The sequence below is a fragment of the Suncus etruscus genome, chromosome 9 (genome assembly GCF_024139225.1).
Source record: "Suncus etruscus isolate mSunEtr1 chromosome 9, mSunEtr1.pri.cur, whole genome shotgun sequence".
NCBI classification, from domain to species: Eukaryota; Metazoa; Chordata; class Mammalia; order Eulipotyphla; family Soricidae; genus Suncus; species Suncus etruscus.
In genome coordinates, this window is record NC_064856.1 from 10,587,045 (window position 1) to 10,609,544 (window position 22,500).

The 22,500-nt window shown below is 49.0% G+C and overlaps 3 protein-coding genes across 6 annotated transcripts in view; 2 read left to right on the top strand and 1 right to left on the bottom strand.

Annotated features, from left to right (window-relative positions):
• Positions 1 to 2,620, top strand: part of NOL4L (nucleolar protein 4 like) — a 139,822-nt gene extending 137,202 nt beyond the window's left edge. For all 3 annotated transcript variants that reach the window (XM_049779183.1, XM_049779184.1, XM_049779185.1), the window contains one exon: positions 471 to 2,620. In XM_049779183.1, the coding sequence (XP_049635140.1) occupies positions 471 to 691 (221 nt within the window). In that variant the 3' untranslated portion in view covers positions 692 to 2,620. The remainder of the gene's footprint in view (positions 1 to 470) is intronic.
• The window catches only part of COMMD7 (COMM domain containing 7), a 911,502-nt gene that overhangs the window by 288,480 nt on the left and 600,522 nt on the right, over positions 1 to 22,500 (top strand). The window lies entirely within an intron of this gene.
• The window catches only part of ASXL1 (ASXL transcriptional regulator 1), a 66,703-nt gene continuing 54,038 nt past the window's right edge, over positions 9,836 to 22,500 (bottom strand). Inside the window, exons 6-12 of one of the 2 annotated variants that reach the window (XM_049779112.1) lie at positions 22,015 to 22,108; positions 21,424 to 21,573; positions 20,059 to 20,222; positions 19,671 to 19,767; positions 14,824 to 14,929; positions 13,340 to 13,973; positions 9,836 to 12,700 (exon numbers count right to left, since the gene is read on the bottom strand). In XM_049779112.1, the coding sequence (XP_049635069.1) occupies positions 9,863 to 12,700; positions 13,340 to 13,973; positions 14,824 to 14,929; positions 19,671 to 19,767; positions 20,059 to 20,222; positions 21,424 to 21,573; positions 22,015 to 22,108 (4,083 nt within the window). In that variant the 3' untranslated portion in view covers positions 9,836 to 9,862. The remainder of the gene's footprint in view (positions 12,701 to 13,339; positions 13,974 to 14,823; positions 14,930 to 19,670; positions 19,768 to 20,058; positions 20,223 to 21,423; positions 21,574 to 22,014; positions 22,109 to 22,500) is intronic. The other variant, XM_049779113.1, reaches the window with a different exon arrangement.

Consider the following 22,500-nt stretch of genomic DNA (forward strand, 5'->3'; position numbering starts at 1 on the left):
GTGTAGAGCCAGGAGTAACCCCTGAGCGCTGCTGGGTGTGACCCCCCCCCCCAAAAAAAAGGAAAATAACCAGTTGTCCTTTGGAAATCTACCTTTTTGGAAAGAACAAAGTGGAGCATACCCCCAGAGGCACCTTAGGCTCCCCCTGTCACCTTGGATGTTCCAGAGCCCCCTCTCCCACTTGCATGTCTTGCTGTACTTGCCTGCTACATGCTGGGGACCCTTGGCTCCGCTCACGGTATTGGGGAGTTGGGCCGTTTAATTGCCGAGTCCATTCTCCAGAGACCAGAGCCTGGACTTAGCTTCACTTGCCTCCAGTAGAGCCAGGGGTGGTCCCAGACCTAGGTCCCACCATGGACATGCCTCCCATCCTCGCCCCAGGCCAGGTGCAGGGTGAGCCAGGTGCCTGGTGAGCCAGGTGCCTCATCACCACCTCTGGCTCAAGTGCAACCCTGTCTCTCTCCCCCTAGGGCCTACGGACCTCAGCATGAAGGGTGGGGCCTCTACCACATCGACCACACCCACACCCACGCCCTCTGGCAACAGCACCAGCAGGACCATGGCCACCGCCCAGCTCAGCCCCACGGAGATCAGCGCGGTGCGGCAGCTCATTGCCGGCTACAGAGAGTCGGCCGCCTTCCTGCTGCGTTCCGCAGATGAACTGGAGAACCTCATTTTACAGCAGAACTGACCCCCCCTCGGCGCCTGGAGCGCATGACCCTCGGGAAGGAGGCTGTCCCGGCCCAGACCTGGCTTCCTGCCTCGCCAGTTGGTACATTCTGTTTTCCGAAAGAGGTGGGATCACACGAGCTGTTTCTCGCCACACTCCAAGCACCTGAAACTTTGGGCACAAGGACACTTTTTTTTTTGGAATCTCGCCACACGGGTGCTTTTGATCCTGCTTGGAAGAGGTGGATGGGGCAGCTCTGGACAGGCTGGGGTGCCCCTGGCCAGCCACTGGGGCCACATCTCTCTTTAAAATCATCTTCGTGGACCCTGATGTTAGAACCCCACCCCCAGATAATTACCTTTTCAAGTCTTAGGTGAGCAGAATCGCATATTTATTGAGACAAACAAAAGTGGACCCTTTCTTCCTCACCCTTTAGTAATTTATTTTTCTGAAAATGGATTCTTTTGTGTTTGTACAGATTGCCAGTCTGTGTCTGTCTGATCAGAAGGATGTGTCCCTGTGACCTAACATTCCATATCACTACACTGGCGCGGGTGGGGCGGGCACATGCCGGGCTGGCCGGGCCCCCACCCCCCCTCCAAGTGCCCAGCACCGCCAAGCAGCAGGACTCTCCCCAATCCACTGCAAAGCAGAGACAAACAGAAATGGCTCCCCCCAGCACCCCCAGATGCCCCAGTCACGGTCACCTGTATTCTACCTCACACTCCAGCATGGGCTTTTTCCAGGATGTGCCCGAGCCTGCTCTGAGGGGCTGCCTGGGAGGTAAGTCCAGAGAGGGAGCCCTGTCCCTCCCCAGCAGAGCAGCCACCCAAGTCCCTTGTCCCCAGCCCTCCCAGCGGCTCCCCAGGACAGAGTGTGGGGAGCCCCCATCCCAGAGACCGCACCCCACTCTACCCAGGCCAGGCCTACCCAGCACCCTTTGCTTCTGGGTGAACACCCCCAGTGTCAGGCAGCCACCAGACAGAACGGAAGATGTGAGACCCCAGGTCGAAGGGAGCCTCCATGGAAGTGGAGAAGCCACTTGGGGTCCCCTTGGGTCAGGCCTTCTTCCTGAGGGACCAGTCCTGGAACAAACCCATCTCCCTGGAGTGTGAACGTGGGCAGGCAGGAAGAGCTGGCTTGGTCCCCTTGCGCCCCGATAGGCACTTCCTCTTGCTCAGTGCAATACCTACCAGTGCTGCTAAAACCAGGGACTCGCCCAGACCTCAGAGGCCCCCGGGCCTCCCCGTGGAACACTCCGTAGCCATGACGCAGTGCACTGCTGTCCGCCCTGCCCAGAGCCGGCAGAAGCCCTGTTGTTGCCTTTCCTCCCTCAACGCAGAGAGGCCCCAGGGGAGCCCCGGCCATGTGAACCCCAGCCCAGCCACCAAGAGCTACTCAGCCCCAAGCAGGCCACCCTACCCCAAACCAGCTCTTCTGTCTGTCTCCTTGCACCCCTAGGAGGGGCAGGAAAGGGACCCTAGTGTGGATACCGCACACTGCCTCAGGTCCGTGAGCTAGGGGCTCCAGAGCCAGAGGGGCAAAGCAGGATGTCTGCCCATCCTGTGCTTCCGGCTAGAGGCTGGAGATGGCCTTTTTTTCTCTCCAGTGGCCTCCGACACCCCACCCAGCCACACCGCCTCTTGCCTTCCATCGGCCTCACCCCCCAAGTCTCCGCAAGGCCAGGATCCCCTTCGCACAGCACAAACTCCAGTGCCCAAGGCCGCCTCCACACCCCAGCCATGCACTCATCCAGCCCTCATCTGCTCAGCACTGCTCCCGGATGTTTGAATTTGTGTAAATATTTATTTTTGTGTGTGAACAATACTACAAAATGATCGGTAGATCTTTTGCAAAATGTTACCCCAGACAATTTGTGAAAATCGTAATGTTAAAAACTGGCAGAGACAATCGCCGCCTTAGACTTCTTGATATCAATTGCTCAACATGTCATTTTTTCCTCCGGGAGGCTGGACCCAAGCCAGGCCCAAGTGGTTCACATTTCGTAACAGAGAGGAGTGAGGAAGACTGGGAAAGGGGTTCCCGATGCACCCACAGGAATTGGATCTAAAGATCAGCCTTTTGCTACCGTTTGATGTCATGTTATTTTCCTGAGTTCAAGCTGTCCTAGCAGGTCGCTGTTGGCACTGCGCTTGGCGTAGGGGCCTCTGTGGGTTTCTGAGAGAAGGAAAGACAATAGTGGTGGAGTTCTTTGGGGCTCACAGCCACACCTCCAGGACAGCCAACTCTTCCAGGCTGATGGCCCTCTTGTGATGGTGAGCTCCTTTCCAGCTACGTAATGCAGCTCTGCAAAGGGCAGAATCAGGAGCAATTACTGTGTGGAAACAGGATCCCGTTAGCTAGTTCAGTCAGGGAACTTGTTTTGCTTTTGTTTTGAAAGATGCAACCCGTATTCAACCCTTATTGCGCCTCCTGACTCAGCAAGTAACACCCAAGACCTGGTTCTCCCGAACCTGGCTCCCCCACCCCAGACCCTCCAACCCACCCCCAGATCCCACCTTCATCCCACAGCCACTGTGCACAAGGGCCTTGGGGCACCCTAAGATAGTTTGTCAGGGGGCTGAGCCAACAAGAAAGGGACCGAGTCTCCGTGTGGGTCATCTGGAAACCCTCGCCACACCTACAAAGAGACCTTTTATGCCCAAGGACAGTGTTGAGGGTGGGTGGGTGGGCAGGGGTCAGGAAGGTATAGGAATTTGCAAACACGGGAAGCCCAGGCCTCCCTATTTCCCCAGGGCCACTCTCCACTCCAGGGGCGGCAATAGGATTAACTACCAGTTCATTCTCAAAATGCTGCTTTGAACTCAGAGGGTTGATACTTTTAATTTGTAATTTTTTGTAAAACTTTTTACAGGATAGTAAAGTATTTCATCAGAATACTGGTTTCAATCCGTCCATGGTCTGATTTTTATATAATTTAGTGGTGCTTTAGAAACTTTGTTTTTGTTGTTTCTGAGCTAAACAGCTCGTCCCTATTCCGCCTGTATCTACCTAAGACCAATGTGAACCTTTGTATTTTTGCTCCTAATTTTGGACTCAGTGAAAGTGTACTGTTTACATGTACAGATGCCCCCAGTTCCCTATGTGTCCCGCAAGGTTTGCTCGAGGGGGAAGGTGCACCTCACTGCTCATCTGCTTAGCAAAGCCACAAAACAAGAACCTCTCACTTTTTACCTGTTTCCACCTAAAAACAAACAAACAAAAAACCCTTACGCCACAGAGAACTCAGATTTGCCGAACACTTTTCTCAGCTCCATGCAGCTGAGGTCCGTAGGAGCTCAGAATAGATTTCTGGCCAGCGGCCAGCGTGGACACAGCTGTCCATGTGGGATAGGGATGGGGAGATGTCCCTGCAGCCCAGGAATGGGGAGGATGGGGTGACCCCCAAACATTCCAAGGCCAGCCTGATTCTGGGAACTAAAAAGTCCTGACTGGCATTATGGGCATGTTTTGGGAGAACCCACATGTCCCAAGAGCAGAGACTTGGCACTGTTGATGGCATGGGCATATTTCTTCAGGCTCCCCCTGGAGGCAGTTCGTGCAGGAGGCATCGCTTCTGGAGTGGGACAAGGGCTCCAGACAGTTAGCATAAGGCACTTAAGGCAAACAGTGGATGGCACCAACTTTTAAAGGTGAGTCTTTATTACTGAATCAATGGCTTCACCTCTAAATTATATTTTTACAGATATGCACCTATGCAACTTAATGTGGCTCTTCTAAGCAGGTGAGGACTTCCTCCTCAATGCTCTATAAAAGTTTGTGTTCTATATAGTGAGTTTTTTCCAGTAAATGTGGCTTAATATTTTAATTCTTAGGATGTGTCTTCTCTACGTGATGCAACTAAATTCTGTTTTGTTTGTGGAATGACTAGCACAGGCCAACTCCCTCTCCCCCTCACTTAACAAAAGACCAATGAGCTGTTGATCGAGCTGTTTATCTCCATGGTATTACTTGCTAAATGCACTGATTTCATACGTATGTGGAATCCTTTTTCTTTTGAATCTGTATATCATATATAAGACTGAATCTACTTAATAAACACTGAATAACGAACTAAAGGTTTTCTGGCCACTCTATCTTCCAACAGCAGCCCAGCCTTGCAGACCTAGCTGGTCACTGAAATCTTTCTCCTTGAATATCCACTCTGGAAGCTGGCAAGGAAAGTCCCTCTGTACCATTTCCTGTGGCAGTCTGCTAGCAAGGGAAGGAGATAACATCCTTAGGTGAACACTAGGCAAGCCTCATGTTGGAATCTAGTGTACTCTCGCTCCCTTACGGAGAAGCACCTATTTCCGGAATGCAAGCAGTAACCAAGCAAGGTCTCAAAATGATTTCCCTGCAAATTAGGCACCCACCTCACCTCTAAGCTTTGAGGGAAACCTTTACACACATATAAAAATGTTCAAAGCACACTCGGGGCCAGAGCGGTGGCACATGCGGTAAAGCATTTGCCTTGTGTGTACTAGCCTAGAACGGACCAGTTTGATCCCCCCGTATCCCATATGGTCCCTCGTATGTGCCAGCAGCTATTTCTGAACGCATAGCCAGGAGTAACCCCTGAGCAACACCGGGTGTGGCCCAAAAACAAAACAAAACAAAAAAAGTTCAAAGCACACACTTGAGTTTGTTCAAATTGCCTATGTGCATATAGATACGACACACATATGCTGTGGTAATTATTTTAGAGACATCGTTTTATAAAAAATGGAAGAATTTTCACTACATTTCTGTGTAGTAACCAAATATCTAATTCAGTCAGAACAGGGCCAGTAGTTTGCAAGCACTTCCTCCCAAGAGCAGAATCCATAAGACAGCAGCCCCCAAGCAGAGAATGGTTCCTGAAGACTCCATGTGATGCCTATGGGGACCAATGGCCCACCAACCCTCAGAAGCCCACGAAAGCACCTGCCTTGTTGACATCATCACACAGAACTGATTAGTCACCCTGGAAAGTGACCACAGGCTGTGCTTCTGCTCCACAAGCATCAGAGTCCAAGGACAAACTGGTTGTGGACAGAAAAGCACCTTCAGGAATCTAGGCCACTGTTATGAACAGTGTAAGAGGGCAGCACCCCTAGAGAACAGAGTTCAAATTCAAACAACAGAGCCACCAACCACTTGTTAAGAGTGCACACACTGCATTTTAAAAAGTAATCTAAGAGGGCGGCGCGATAGTGAAGCAGTGTGGCGTTTGTGTTGCATGCGGCAGATCCAGGTTCGATCCCCAGTGTCCCGTAAGGTGCCCCTAGCTAGGAGCAATTTCTGAGCACAGAGCCAGGAGTAACCGAAGCGTCACAGGGTGTGGCCCAAAACAAAACAAAAAAAGTGAGAGAGGGGCCCGGAGAGATAGCACAGTGGCGTTTGCCTTGCAAGCAGCCGATCCAGGACCAAAGGTGGTTGGTTAGAATCCCAAATGTCCCATATGGTCCCCCGTGCCTGCCAGGAGCTTTTTCTGAGCAGACAGCCAGGAGTAACCCGAGCACCACCGGGGTGGCCCAAAAACCAAAAAAAAAAAAAAAAAAAAAGAGAGGGCAGGACTGAGAAGGTAGCACAGTGAGTAGGACACTTGTCTTGCATGCAACCAATCCGGGTTTAATCCCTGGCATCCCTTTTGGCCCTAGGACTGGTTCCTGAGTGCAGAGCCAAAAGAGGAATTCCCAAGGACTATCAGATATGGCCCAAACCAATGCCCCCTCACATACAAAAGTAATCTAAGGGGACAGAGTAAAGGCCTTGCATATTGCAATCCAGGTTTAATACTCCATGTGGTCCCTCTGAACACCACCAGAAGTCACTCCTGAGTAGACCTAGAAACAGACCCTAAGCACTGAAGCAACACCTCCATTTCAGTTGTTGGAGTGGTGGCACAAGTGATAAGGCAGCCGCCTTGCCCTTGCTAGCCTAGAACATACCGTGATCCAATCCCCCAGCATCCTATATGGTCGGTCCCCAAGCCAGGAGCAATTTCTGAGTACATAGCCAGGAGTCACTGGGTGTGGGCCAAAAACAAACAAACAAAAAACCCCACACAGTTTAATAGTTATAGGAAACCCAGAAATCCTTTGCAGTCACCTTTTCCCACATTGATCTTTTTTTTTTTTTTTTTTTTTTTTTGGTTTTTGGGCCACACCCGGTAACGCTCAGGGGTTACTCCTGGCTATGCGCTCAGAAGTCGCTCCTGGCTTGGGGGACCATATGGGACGCCGGGGGATCGAACCGCGGTCCGTCTGAGGCTAGCGCAGGCAAGGCAGGCACCTTACCTTTAGCGCCACCGCCCGGCCCCCCCACCTTGATCTTGACCTTTTTTTGGTGGTGGTGGTGGTGATGGTTGGGCCACACCCAGCAGCACTCAGAGGTTACTCAGATATTCACTCAGAGCCCACATCTCTCCTCAGGCACTAACCTCTATATATGAGGTGGGAATTCTTCCTCTACTTCAGAGATGTGGAAATCGGCAGGCTGAAAGCTTGCCTCGCCTCTGGGCCTGAAAGCAGCAGTGCCAGTACCCTCACAATTATTCACCTCCACCAGGGGAATGGACGCTCTACAAACGGTATTAGTCTACTTCTTGGAAGAGACAAGAACGACCTGGCTCCTAAAGTCCCATTTCCTGCAGATGGAACCTGGCAGATTCTGAGACACAGGGCTAGCTCAAAGTTTCCTAAAAGGGAACTTTCCCAAAGGTGCTTCTATCAGATGGCAGCACAGCAAACCTGCAGCCTCAGCTCCACCCCAGGTGCTCCACCACACTAAAAGAGGAAATGGATACACACTTTAATTCTAACTTCCATTCCTTGTCTTGCAGTTCTGGTTTGCACTTGTACTATTCCAGTTCCTGATAAGCCCCATCCTGTGTGCAGGTAGCCTGTCACAGGCTATCACACACTTCGACCCATTCCCCTTGTACTCCAATCTTCCTCAGCACTGAGGTGCTTGTGTTTGTGGCTCTCCTATCCACTGACCCAAGCATAAGGAATCATCAGCTAAGCTTCTCACTGAGACAAATGGGAATGAGGGTCCTGAAGGGCCGTCACAGTTCACAGCTTTGACTAAAGGGGAAAGCAGACTTGTTGCTTTCATGAGATTGTTGCTGCCAGGCCTCATGCTACGAAACGGTTATCAAATCATGCAATTTACAGATCCATTAAATGGACAAGCCATGCTTTTAGGACTGACTTCGGGAAAGCAAAGCATCACAAGCAAAAAGCCGGACTGCTGAGCCCAGGTGACACTTGATGCTGGCTCCATCAGTGGTTTCACCTCTCCAACCTGACCTTTCTTCCCACACAGCGGGGGGAGAGGGGCCACAAGGATGACCCAGACCCAAGTGCAGATTGTACAGATTTATTTCCAATACCACAGAGACATAAAGGAGCAATGCTTTCCCTGGCAGTCTTCCACTGAGCCAGACCAGTTTCCAACTGTACCTAGCGTGGTCTCAAAGATCATAGCCAACATGAAGGGGAACCAGACATGCTTGAGCCTCTGCTCCCCGTCTTTGGTAGACTCAGGAAGGTGCTGACTCGGCCAACTGCATTTCATCACCACAGCTATTGGCGCCAATTCTTCCCAAGCCTCACATGACAAAAATGCAACAATGAATGAAAGAGGGAACCTTTCAGAAGCTATGAGACTGGCGGAGGCCTCACCATTTTGATACTTCACATAGCTACATTTAAGGGTAGCCTTGGTTTAAGTGAGGCCTCTCAATACCACCACTGTGGAGTCAGGGTACAAGAAGAATAAGGCAGGAAGCAAGGATGGCTGTTTCTTCCCCAACCTGCTGGCAGCCAAAGAAGCCCTGTGGACCCCAGGAGAACTTGGTCCTGGGTATTGCTGACAAGTAATGGTCTTGGAGCACCATCTGGGGGGCAGCCCTGGGCTTGTACCCTTGAATCCAGAAGCACTAACACTGGTGGCGGTGATGTCATATGTGGCGGTGAGCAGCCAGTGAAGGCTGGAGAAGACGCTGAGGAGTAAGATGCATTTGCTTGGCAGGTTGGAGCTAGTGATCTTAGCTCTGCAGGCTGGGACAGGGCATCAAGCCAAACTGGCAGATGACCAGTTGGTTACCCCACGCTCATGTCAGGCAGCACAGCACGCAGTGGCTCTGACACAGGTGGAGAAAAGCTAATCACGACTTTAATTCAATGACGCGGAAGACATAAACGAAGGGAGACGGTCATGTTCTCTGTACAATACATCCATTTACAGAATTGGCCGGTACTGTGTACAACATATAAATACATGATAAAACATTAGAGGTGCATAGAGCATACTTACAGAAGCCAAAAAGTTCACTTTATACATCCAAGGATAAAGAGTTAAAAATATAAAAATAAGAAACACACACTGCTCTGAAATGTAAAATGACTTTCACATACACAGGTGTATAGAGATGCCCACTCTGATGGGAGTCCAAAGTGACGGGAAGGGTGTTGAGCAGAATCCACCTGCCGCCTGGAGAGCTCACTCAAGTTCTACAAATGGCATTCCAAAAAGACAGAAACCCTGTGCCAACCCTATAATTCAAGCAGGTCTACTCAAGGAAGGTCCCCAAAGCTTCTGTCGGGCAACAGATAATACCCAAAGTGATAAGTTCCGAATTTACTTCAGCAATGAAACTGGAAGTCAGACTGGCTCCATTAACTGGCCAATGACTAAACTGTGACCCTGAGGTCAGCAAGTGCTTCAGCCCTGGGCGGGCTCTGCTGGGAGGTGTAAACCTGTGCTGGCTTCTTCCCCAACCACCAACTTGCCAGAGAAGCAGGATGGTGGGTGTCAGGGAGGGGCAGTGGAAGACTAACATTTCTATACTCAACCTGGGCAGACATTCTCCCTTAGGGGAGAACACAACCTTCTTGCTTCAGCGTCAAATTCTCTGAGTCCAGGTGAGCTCCCCATGCCACACCAGGCTCTGACAGTGGGAGAGCTGTAGCAGGCAGGAGGGCCATGGGCAGCCCATGTGGTCCTGCAAGAGACCCCTCCCCCCAACGAGACCAGAGTTTGGTGACAGAGGGGCAGTAGCACTCTAAGTTTTAGGGAGCAGCAAGAGTATCCTTGCTAGAGAGACAGTCCATTATATGAATGATATTCTGTATACAGATTTAAGACTGATCATTATCAAAATACACACACTAAATATACAACTTTTCCCATGGCCATAATTTATTATCTCACCACAAGGCACAATACACAGAGCTTTGAGGGTCCAATACAGTCATCGTGACAAAACGCACCACAGCCCTGGCACATGATCATGGCTTTCAGGCTGCATGCACACTGGAGGGAGATGCTCTCCACTGCGCTGCTGTCGGTGAACATCTGCAAAGACAGTGAAGCAGTGTGGCTCGCACCAAAGTGTGCTTTGTGGCTCAGCTGTACCACACTCCCAGCGAGGCCTTTGCGAAAGGCAGGAGAACTAGATGGGTAATTAAAGCTGGTGGAACTTAGCTGGAATTTGGAAAGCTTCCCATAAAATGCCTGTTTGATGTTGAGTTGAGAGGGGATAGAAGAAGGCTCCAACGGCTGACTGAGCCCTTTCCCAGGCTCTCGGGGTAATTTCCAGAAGGGAAGGTCAAGGACAAAGGGTACCCCTTGTAATTCATCTAGTAGGTCCTGTGGTCCAGGCCCGGCAGCATTTCTGTTCTCTGCATTAGCCTTGAGGAGGCCCCCCACGAATGTCTTTGAGTTCTCACTCTTGATACTACTAACAGGGGCAGGGGGTGGCTTCAAAGCCTGGTCTTCCCTGGCAGTCTGTAACCCACCAGATAAAGAATTCTTGCTTGGCCCCAATTTCCTATTGGGAACGCTGGAAGGTATAGTGGAGGGCCGCGTCACGGGCTGTAGGGGCCTGGAACACTGAAGGGCTGCATTACGAGAGCCAAAGACCTTCTTTCCTTGGCTGTCAGCACTGCTGTGATTACACAGTGGCCCACCTGTCTGACTGGAATCTGAGATCACATTTGGAGATGAGAAACAAGGGGCTGTCGAGGTAGTGAGATTTCCTGGACTTTTGCCTGGGACAGCATCTGAAACACTACACTGAGATGGATCGTGGGCTTTCTTCTGATTTTCTGAACTAGAGGAAGGGAAATGCTCTTTGGACTCTACTTTCAGCTTCCCAGAGACAGCTGTTGGATTTGTCATGGTATACAGGGAGTTGAAATTTGGGGCTGTCTTAGAAATCTTCTGGAGTATTCCAGGAACCTTGGGGGCCTCTAGCCTAGCAAGCTCAGTGCTTGCTTCACAGCTCTCAGGTATAAGAGGCATCTTAGAACCACTGAGAGAATCGAGGCTAATCCTGTCAACTTCACAACTGTTTTCGTTGGGATCCTGCAGAGACCCCAATTCCGGAGAGCTCAGCTCTTTTTTGAGTGTGAGTTGTGGGGATTCAGTATTGTGGCCACCAAGGGTTGGAGGAAGAACCTTCTCTAATGGCAAGCTGCCGTGCAATAGCTGCATCACGAGTGGATTAGTGTCCTCCACTGATGAGCCAGGTCTGCCCAGGGACACAGGTCTCAGATGATCCTCAGTACTGGCCAAAAGCAGGGAGTCAGGCATCCGTTGAGGCATGGCACATACACGAGACACCCACGTCTGAGGAGCAACCATCCCATCAGTCCGTGAAACCAGACTAGGGTCACTTTTCACCTTTGACAGTGAGCCAAGTCGGTCCCAATCATGGTTCCCTCCCTTGTCTGCCAACAGGGACCTCTTCACTCCTGTGGAACCGTTAGAGTTAGGTTCACTGTTGTCCTCAGAAAGGTGACTTTCACAGTCAGAGGCTGTGTCTGTAGACTCGCTGTGAGGACTCAGTGCTTCGGAATTCTTGGAAAAGCTGATTTTCAGCCTTTCCACTCCCACCTGTTTGTCATCACTGCCAGCGTTGTCAGCACATTCCCCAGACTGCACTGTCCAGAGTATAGGAAATCTGTCTGGGAGATCTACAGCCTTCTTGGTTGTCAGTCCCTCAGGGAGTGTAGGTGTGAGGGGCCTAGTTTTATCCTGCTCTTCTATGACCAGAGGCACAATAGTTGAGAGGTTTTCTCCAGAGTGGGGCTCAGGTTGTTCCGCTGCTTTGTCAACTGACAGACCAGGCATCCAAGGAGCAGCACCAACAGAGACAAGGTCCTCAGTTTTCAAGTTTTCTCGCCTAGTAGCACTTTGTCCCACCAGTGGGCGCGAGTCTCCAAGTCCTAATAATGGTTCAGAAGGGGAACTGGGGACCTCAGACTCCTTCTCAGTAGGAAAGCAACTCTCGTTTAGGGCATAACTGGTTTCTTCTAACACCATGTCCCCCATGCCAGGCTGAACAGGACTTGCCTCTGGGGAATCAGGTTCGTGCTCATAATCCTTTTCCCAGGAAGTATCACCAGAGCCACATTCAGTTCTAACATCTAAATTCAATGGAGGATGCTCAGTTTTTGAGGACATCAGGGGCAAAGCCTGACAAGGCTGGTCCCCTGTTGGAGCAATAGGGATCTGGGAGACCTCTTCCAACCCACTTGTAAGACTGTCCGGAACCCTCTGGAATATGCAGTTCTCCTCCATTCTGAGAGGACTCTGGTCCTCTCTCTTGGCTCTGGAGATGGCAGCGCTAGCCTGGGTGCATGATCCGTTTAGAGGACAAGGCGGCAGTAGTTGTGCTCGCTGTAGATCTGACGGACACTCTCCACAGGGGCTCGGGCCTCCCCTGGGTTCAGGGTGGCCACAGGTCTCACCACCATCACCACTGCTGCCGCCTCTGCCACCTCCCTCATCGGTGGTGCCACCGCCACCTCCACCCGGGCCACCCCCCCCTCCGATGGCATTAGTGGCCGCCTCTCGATGGTAGTGGTGGCCTCTCGCCCCTCGGACTTGCAAAGCACGGGCTTTAATGTCTGCGAGCGTCCTGGCACTTGTCCAGCCCCGGCAGGAAGACTCTGTGATGGGGACGATTCGGGGGCATATCTGGTAAGTGGGCTGACCTTTAACCACCCAGGGTGGTTTGATACGTGAAAGTTGAATCTGCAAAAGAAGAATTAGAAAACAGCTTTAAGTGGGTGACCCAAATTAGACACAGTACAGCTAAATTGGGGTTGTAGTAGTCTAGAGAGGCATCTCCTTTACAAGTAAAATAATCCTATTATTAATTTAATGGTCCACAAGTCCACACACCGTTTGTAAAAGATTCTGCTCTAGGGCCTATTATACACCTCACCTCTAAATTTAATTTCTGGTAGGGCCATGTGAGTCATCAGACAAAGATGACTCTTTATTTTGGGGGTCACACCCGGCAGTGCTCAGGGGCCACTCCTGGCTCTACGCTCAGAAATCGCCCCTGGCAGGCACAGGGGACCAGATGGGATGCAGGGATTCGAACCAATGACTTTCTGCATGAAAGGCAAACACCTTACCTCCATGCTATCTCTCCGGCCCCTTAATTTAAAAATCTTAAGATTTTTAATCTCCCAAAGGATTCTGACCTTTAGAGATCATTTCAACAGCATGCATCAAAGAATCCCATTTTACTGATCAAGATCGACTCCCCTGATGAAGATTCTAACTTCTATGGAAATACCACAAGTCCAGGGCAATCGACCCTGCAAAGGGGCCCCACACATCTCCTTTCCCATAAAAAGACCCTGACATCAAACTGGCTCCTACCCGGATGGGCGGGACTTTGGGCTCTTCTTTGGTGGGCTGTGGCTTTTCGGGGTGAACACCTTCAATTGTGTTACGAAAGGACTGACGATCTTCAAGCCGGGGCTTCTTTTCGGGAAAGGAAGCAGAGGCCGTCTGCTCAAAGGACTTCCTCTTTTGATCCTTGGGTTCCTGATCCACAGTCTCCTGAGGCAAGCTGGGAATCCTGTCCTGAGTTGCAGAGGTACACACCTGGTCATTTGGATTGGTCTGGATCCAGGAAGCCACAGGCTTGGCAGAGAATTCAGGCCCTTCTGGATTGGGTGTTGCAGTAGATGGAGCAGGTAGGTGGGAACTGCTCACCCCTGCAGAGTCTGTCTTAGTCTCTCCATCCTTGTAGAGGGGGGCAACTGGGACCACAGACTGTGAGTCTTTTGCAACCCCTGATTGTTCTGACTCCTGCTTTTTATACAGATTCCTTCTGCTTCTGGTCCTAAGATCTGGCCGAGAGCGTTTCTTGAAATGCCCATCTCGCTGCCGGGTGGCTGGCCCACGCTGTGGCCGGGCTGATTCTCCAGGAACATGCAAATCACTCTTGATCTCAGTGTTATCCTGACCCATGTGCTGCTGTAATGACTCTTCTTTGGTCAATCCCAATCTGCAAATCAAATTAACACCATTAATTAAGAGGACAGAGAAAGCAAGTCTACTTAATTTCTTTCTTTTTTTTTTCATGCGTGTATTTGTTTTTGGGCCACACCCGATGGCACTCAGGGGTTATTCCTCTAAAGGAGATTCTATAATCAGAAATGACTCCTGGCCAGCTTGGGGGACCATAAGGAATGCTGGGGGATTGAACCTCGATCAGCTGCATGCAATGCAATTGCCCTACCTGCTGTGCTACTGCTCCAGCCCCTAGTATACTTAATTCCGACCCCCCTTATTTTTAGATTTTGGGTCACACTTGGCAGCGCTCAGGGGTTACTCCTGGCTCTATGCTCAGAAATTGCTCCTGGAGGGGCCGGAGAGATAGCATGGAGGTAAGGCGTTTGCCTTTCATGCAGGAGGTCATCGGTTCAAATCCCGGCACCCCATATGGTCCCCTGTGCCTGCCAGGAGCAATTTCTGAGCCTGGAGCCAGAAATAACCCCTGAGCACTGCCGGGTGTGACCCAAAAACCAAAAAAAAAAAAAAAAAAAAGAAATTGCTCCTGGCAGGCTCAGGGGACCATATGGGATGCCAGGATTCGAACCACCAACCTTCTGCATGCAAGGCAAATGCCTTACCTCCATGCTATCTCTCCTGCCCCGTCTACTTAATTTCTATGAATCACATACACCCGATAAAGAAATCTCAGAAGAAATAATTTCAAGGTACAAAACCACTAACCATATTAGCAGTCTTTCCTGTGAGCAAAATTTTCCCAGTCTCATGTACAAGTTAAGGCTACTTGACTTTAGGTCCCCACCCTGATGGTCCAACCACAGTTCAAGGACAAAACATCTTACTTCTGTCCATAGTAGTCTTCAAAGAACTTTTCTTTCCATTGTTCCACCTTCTTTTCCTTCTCCATTTCCTGTCGTATCCTGACTTGCATCTCATGAGTGAATTCACCTAGAGAAAATTAAAATCTCGGAGTTAAATATTCAGAATATCAATGTCTTTTGCACAGGAAGCTGAACCTTGAAGTTACGCCACGTCAACAGTCTTCAAAACAGAACGAAGGTTTTATTTATTTATTTTTTTTTTGGTTTTTTTGGGCCACACCCGGTGACGCTCAGGGGTTACTCCTGGCTATGCGCTCAGAAGTCGCTCCTGGCTTGGGGGACCATATGGGACGCCGGGGGATCGAACCGCGGTCCGTCTCCTAGGCTAGCGCAGGTAAGGCAGGCACCTTACCTCGAGCGCCACCGCCCGGCCCCCCGAAGGTTTTATTTTTATTTATTTTTGTTTTGTTTTTGGGTCACACCTGATAGCATGCAGGGGCTACTCCTGGCTCTACGCTCAGAAATTGTTCCTGGCAAGCTCAGGGGACTATAGGGATGCTGGGATTCAAACCACTGTCGTTCTGCATACAAGGCAAATGCCCTACTTCCGTGCTATTGCTTGGTCCCAGGTTCGGTTTTTTTTTTTTTTTTTTTTTTTTTATGGCCTTAAAAATTTCTTTATTGGGGCTGGAGAGATAGCATGGAGGTAAGGCGTTTGCCTTTCATGCAAGAGGTCATCGGTTCGAATCCCAGCGTCCCATATGGTCCCCCGTGCCTGCCAGGAGCAATTTCTGAGCATGGAGCCAGGAGTAACCCCTGAGCACTGCCGGGTGTGACCCAAAAACCACAAAAAAAAAAAAAAAAAATTTCTTTATTTTGGGCCCGGAGAGATAGCACAGCGGCGTTTGCCTTGCAAGCAGCCGATCCAGGACCAAAGGTGGTTGGTTCGAATCCCGGTGTCCCATATGGTCCCCTGTGCCTGCCAGGAGCTATTTCTGAGTAGACAGCCAGGAGTAACCCCTGAGCAACGCCGGGTATGGCCCAAAAATAAAAAAAAATAAATAAAAAAAATTTCTTTATTTCAATCTTGAAAGAATATGGGTTTGCATCAGGGAAAAGAAAAGCCTGTTGTTCTTTAAGTGAAACTACCCATATCCTTAAAACAAAAAAGAGAGAGAGAGAGGAAGAGGAAGAAAGGAGTCATTAAAGCAAGCCCCAATCTACATGAAGTCAGCATCCATTCCTGGCATGGTCAGAAAGACAGTGTCTCCATCTCCAGAGAGAGGAACCTATTGAAGTGTCAGTAGTGTGGCTGGAGGAGCCCTGTTTGATGCTATAAAGCTCTGTCGAAAGTTAGCGCCTGGCTGCCCAGAGAGGGGTCCATCTGAAAAATGAAATAATAGCCTGCAGCGCACTGCTGACCATGGAGTGTCAGAGCAAAATGTGGTACTTGAGTGCCCGGGGCACCCTATTGATGACAAGTCTCCCATCGTAACTCAGGGATGCAAACAGCCAGGGGTCAGCGGAGGACCAGTCCACGGCGTATACACTATCCTCATGTTCCTCATAGGTGGCAATGACACTGTCCTGTGGTAGCTCTTGACTCTTCTCTTCTGGACACTTCTCCTCCTGGTCACTCAGGTCATCATCATCATCATCGACCGTTTTTTTTTTAAACTTTCGCTTCTCCACACTGGTTTTTTTCTCCTTCCTTCCGTCCGTCCTTCCCTTCCCTCCCTCCTTCCCGTCCTTCCTTCCTTCCTTCCTTCCTTCCTCCCTCCCTCCCTCCCTCCCTCCCTCCCTCTCTCCTCTCTCTCTTTTTTTTTTTTTGGTTTTTGGGCCACACCTGGCAGTGCTCAGGGGTTACTCCTGGCTGTCTGCTCAGAAATAGCTCCTGGCAGACACGGGGGACCATATGGGACTTTGGGATTCGAACCAACCACCTTTGGTCCTGGATCGGCTGCTTTCAAGGCAAACGCCGCTGTACTTTTTTACAGCGGCGTTTGCCTTGAAAGCAGCCATCTCTCCAGGCCCTGGTTTCTGTCTCTTAAACAGGCTACCTCACACTATATTTCTACTGAGGAGACAACTGACAGGTCTATTAAAAGGAAATTGGATCGTCCATAGAGTAATGGTCATTCAACATCAACCAAATACATTATTCAAAAAGGCAAAGCAGCAAATAAACAATGGAACTATTCTTACTCCCCATACAGAAAATAACTAACACAGCAAGCCTGACTGCTTATTCTTAGAAAGGCCTGCTTCTACGCCTGACCCTTGGCTGACATCTGGAAACTTGGATTTCAGGAAAGTACCCACCCACTCCCTCCTATAATTGACAAAGATGGCTCACTAGATCTAAACTATTAATGCGCACAAGATGGCTCACAATGCACCCACCAGCTTTCCTTTGGGGAACCTGGAATTTGGGTTATGTGCCAGGCAGAGGCTTTCTCTGAGAAAAGACTCTGAATATCAGATTCAAGTTTGTTAACCAACTTCCCTGGTAAACTAACACATGTATGGTTACAAGAACTCATTGCTGAGAGAGTAAATCCATCTTAAATGACTCTAGGCTGAGGGAACCTGAGATAGACATTTGTTCTGAATTGTCCTAGATTTCACTTTGGTTGTTGATTTTGCTCTGTACTGTTTCACTGTAATAAATAACTGCCATGAGCACAACTATAAGTTGAGCCCATGAATCCTCCTAGTAAATCTGGAAATAAATTAAGAGTGGGTATTTGGGACTTTTTCCATTTTCCCTGTAGCTTCCCACAAAATTATAGCTAAGAGGAACTAACAACTGTTCCAAAATACAATTTCCAAAAAGAGCAACTACTAAAGCTCAACATTTAAAACAGCACAGAAAACCCTAATACTCACCTCCCAGGCAATGCCATCTATAACTAATGGGAAAACAGTTAAGGCACACAGAAAAAAGCAAAATCCTCAATATGCCCTACTTCATAGTACTATGAACCATTAATATCCACCACTTTCATGAACACAGTGAGGAAAACCTGCCTTTTACCTAAATATCCCTTAAGAAACAAATAAAACCAGGATCATGCTCCACCTTAGAAACTGTCCCATATCTCAGTCTAAGATGTGTACTCTTGGTCTTTTTTCCCACTGAAGAAGCTTGTGTTCTCTTGAATGTGCACCTTTATTATTATTATTATTATTATTATTTTGGTTTCTGGGTCACACCTGGCAGCACTCAGGGGTTACTCCTGGCTCTATGCTCAGAAATTGCTCCTGGCAAGCTCAGGGGACCATATGGGATGCTGGGATTTGAACCACCATCCTTCTGCATGCAAGGCAAATGCCTTAACTCCATGCTATCTCTCCGGCCCCTGCACCATTATTTATTTAGGTTTTTGGGCCACACCCGGCAGTGCTCAGGGGTTACTCCTGGCTATCTGCTCAGAAATAGCTCCTGGCAGGCACAGGGGATCATATGGGACACCAGGATTCGAACCAACCACCTTTGGTCCTGGATTGGCTGCTTGCAAGGCAAACGCCACCTCTGCGCTATCTCTCCGGGCCCCTGCACCTTTATTTTTAAATATTTTTTTCCTTTATGGGCCACACCCGGTGATGCTCAGGGGTTACTCCTGTCTATGCATTCAGAAATCGCTCCTGGCTTGGGGTACCATATGGGAACGCTGGGGGATCAAACCATGGTCCATCCTAGGTTAGCGCATCCTAAGTTAGTGTGTGCAAGGCAAACACCCTACCGCTTGCGCCACCACGCTCCAGCTCCTAATGTGTATCTTTTTTATCTCTCCCCCCCACATAATATTTTGTGGTTTTGGGCTCTCTGCTCAGAGATCACTCCTGGAGGAAACTGGGGACCATTATGGCATGCTTGAGATCAAATCCAGGTTGGCCCTGTTTTGTTTTGTTCTTGGGTCATACCCAGTGGTGTTCAGGAGTTACTCCTGGCAGGCTTGGGGGACCATATGGGATGCCAGGATTTGAATGGGGTCCATCCTGTGTTGGCCACATGCAAGACAAATACCTTACTGCTGTGCTATTGCTCTGGCCCTAAAACTACCCTTTAAAAATTAAAAAAAGATGAAAACAAAACCAAAAAAGAATTTGGAGTAGGGGCCAGAGAGATAGCGTGGAGGTAGGGCATTTGCCTTGCATGCAGAAGGATGGTGGTTCGAATCCTGGCATCCCATATGGTCCCCCAACCCTCCAGGAGCGATTTCTGAGCTTAGAGCCAGGAGTAGCCCCTAAGTGCTGCCAGGTGTAAACCCCCCCCCCCCAAAAAAAAAAAAGAATTCAGATTGGTGAAAAACTAGCGTCCAGAGACAGCTCAAAGGACTGAATACTTTGAACTGAATATGCTTTGAACATGAAAAGCTCGGGTTTGCTATCCGGCATCTTATTTCGCTCAGCACAGCCAAGAGTGACACCCAACTACAGAGCCAGGAGTAGCACCTGAGTGCTACCAGATGTGGTCCCAATAACCAACCCCAATAGATCTATTTTTTAATTAATTTGGGGAGGGTCTTTGGGCCATATATCCAGTGATATTTAAGGACTACTCTTGGCTCTGATCTGGTCCGGGTGGTGCATGGGGAATGATATGGTACCTAAATTTTTTTTCCTTTGTTTTTTTTTTTGGGTCACACCAGCAGCATTCAGGGGCCCCGTGCAAGATCTTACCCGCTATGCTATCTCGGGCCCTGGTGCCTAGAATTGAACCAGGGCTTCAGTGTGCAAAATATGTGCTCAGCCCTTTGAGTAATCTTTTTGGCTCAGTATCTGTGCTTTAAATACTAGCACAAAAATGACACCACACATAGCAGGCTCCTTTTAAGCTGAATGACATGAGAATGTCTACTCACCATCAGCCAGGCGTTCCCGCCAGCTCTGAGCTGCATGGGTGAAAAACTCATTATTCAGCGCACTGCTACTGAGACGCAAAAGGCCATCTGTCCCCACCTAGAAGGATCAATGTAGAGAATCTAATTAATAAAGAAATTTAAAAGCAAAAGAAGCAAGAAAGATTCATACACCTGATCTGGATTTGATCCTTAACATCATATGCCCCCCTCTAAGCAATGTCAGATGTAAAACCTGGAGGTCCTCACCACTGCAGAGCACAATCATCAATGGAATGGCATGGTTAGCTAAAATCACCAGGAGTGGCCACTAGGTCCCCAGAGAGGACATCCTCCTCCCCCCACTTCTACCCCATCAAAAGCAAATAAGCAAGAAATGACCCAACAGCACCTGTCTGTCCACTTCAGGCAGAAGAAAAAGAAGCTGCTGCTGGAAATGGGATGGCAGAGCATGGAAGGTCCGTGAATTTATCAGGGCCCGGAGATTGGTGTTGACAAGAATGGAACCAGGTGTTTCAAAATCTATCTCTTCCCCTCTGTTGCGCTTCATTTGACCTATAATTGTTGAAATGGTAAAAAACAAAGAAACAAAGTTTCAGTTTCTAAAAACCAAAACATGTCAAATAGAAAAGCTTTGGTGGCCGCACCCAAACCACCCAAACTTAGCTACACATAATCTGCGCTCAATGATCAAGGGCATCCTAACCTATATATTACAATGACTATTGTCAAGTTGCTACTGCTGCCTTCAAACCTAAGAGAATACCTGGGTTTGACTCCTCCCTGACAAGACAGTACCATGTATATCACAGTCTAAAGAGGAAACTCTTCTCACATATAACCAGGTAGTAGGCAGCCTGAGTGTCCCCCTCTCCCCCCCGCCAAAGCCGGTAAATGATGGAAGTTGTCCAAAAACATACTGCGTACTATAGACAAACCCACAGAAATCTGTGGACTGGCTACAAAGTATGAGTCCCATGTCAAAAAGGACTAGGGGTTGTTTATTACAGCCCACTGATATGTCACTGATTCTCAGTAAAGTCTCAAGTTAATGTTAGTTTTACTTTGGGAGGGAAAAAAATCTCTGAGGACAGAAACTTTAAGTCTAGACTGATATTCTAATGAGTTGAAAAAGCAGCAAGTAGCAAAACTTTTCTCACTTGGGCAGTAATTTCATTTCATTTTCAGAAGTCAGACTAGTCATCATAATGGTTTATGTGGCCAATCTACAACCAGTCAGCATCTGGGCTTAGATAAGTAACCCCAAAAGAGCAAGCACCATTATTAGTTTTAGAAATACCCCTATTCAAGGAACTTAGGACGGACGTTACTACATTAGTTTGCATCCTCAAAATTCAAAATAGATGTCCACTCATGTACTGACCACTTTGTTAAAATGAGAGACTACAGATAGAACAAGCATGGCAGGATGCACTAAAGAAGGATGTTTTAATTGTTCACTGTGAAGTTAAGGAACAATTTTCATTCACTCAGTACCAAGGCAGGCAAAGGCTAATCCCATACAGGACAACCAAAGAGCAATGTGGCATCATCTCTACCCATCAAGAGAGCCCTTTCACAATCTAGTAGAGATCTACATATAACTTAAACAAAATATAAAGTAAAAGCAAAAATAGAGGGCCACCCAAGAAGTAAAAATAAAGAGTAAAGAAAGAGAAGTAGAAAACATTATCTTCTCACTAGTTCTTCCAGGGGGCCCCTTTCCAGGCAGAGAAACGAGTGCCAAGCCACTCACCTGTGGCTGGCTTCCGGAAGCCTCTCAGGAGCGGGGCAGGGTCCCGGGTGACCTCGGCCTGGCCACGATTAGCAGCACCCAGGGCCAGAGAGCTGCTGCTGCTGCTGGACGGGCTGCCGCTCTCGCCATCAGCATGGCGGCCTGAGAACCCTGAAGGCACAGCATTCCACTGGTCAAAAGTATCACATGCCGCACCCACGGTGCTCAGACAAGCTTATTTCTCCCAGTTCTCCCTGAGATACTGCCAGCAATCATGGCTGCTTCCAGGGGCCGGACTCAGGCTGTCAGAGACAATCACCTCATGGTCTGGTTTTAAAATATCACATAAGAATGCCAAACCACGACCTTAGTTTGGACTGCACCATAACTTTTGCAAAGCACCTTCAGGTTACTTCACTGCACCCTCACGACAACCACATGAGGCACAGGAGTGGGCACAGCAGAACCCAGTGCTAGGTCCGGTGTCTCATCGCCCCAGAACTGGCTCTCCAATCTCAACTAGCACCACACTAGTTGTCATAACTGCTACCACAGGGAGGCAGGTTTCCAGGACCAGAGGGAGGAGGAGCATCAGCTTGAGTTTACACGTACCTGAGGCAGATTCCACGTGGGCCCCGTTTACCTTCAGAGGAGTAAGGACAACTCGAGGCAGCATCACCCCAGTCTTTTTCTTTTGCTTGTTAGCCTACATTCCCCGAAGAAACACAAAAAAGAGATTAAGTCACCTGCAGGGCCAACAGCAGCTCAACTTTATCTTGGTCCTGGTAAGCAGAATTCATCCTACTACTCAGACCACTGAGTAGCATACTAAACCTGTTCCTGACAAGGGCAAGAGCCACCTTGGATTCTACAACCCAAGTTGTAAAGAACAGTCATCTTTCCTTCTCAGATAAGGGTGTTTAAGGTCCCAAAGCTAGTGAATGGCAGGGTCTCTAATTCTACCTTCTGAGTCATCAAACTCCCCATTTTGCACTATGCAATATCTCCCAGTGGATGTCCCTATGCTCATGATTAGGTAAGATAAAATTACCCATCCATGGTAATGAGAAAAAACCAAAATCACTCCACTCTATCAGA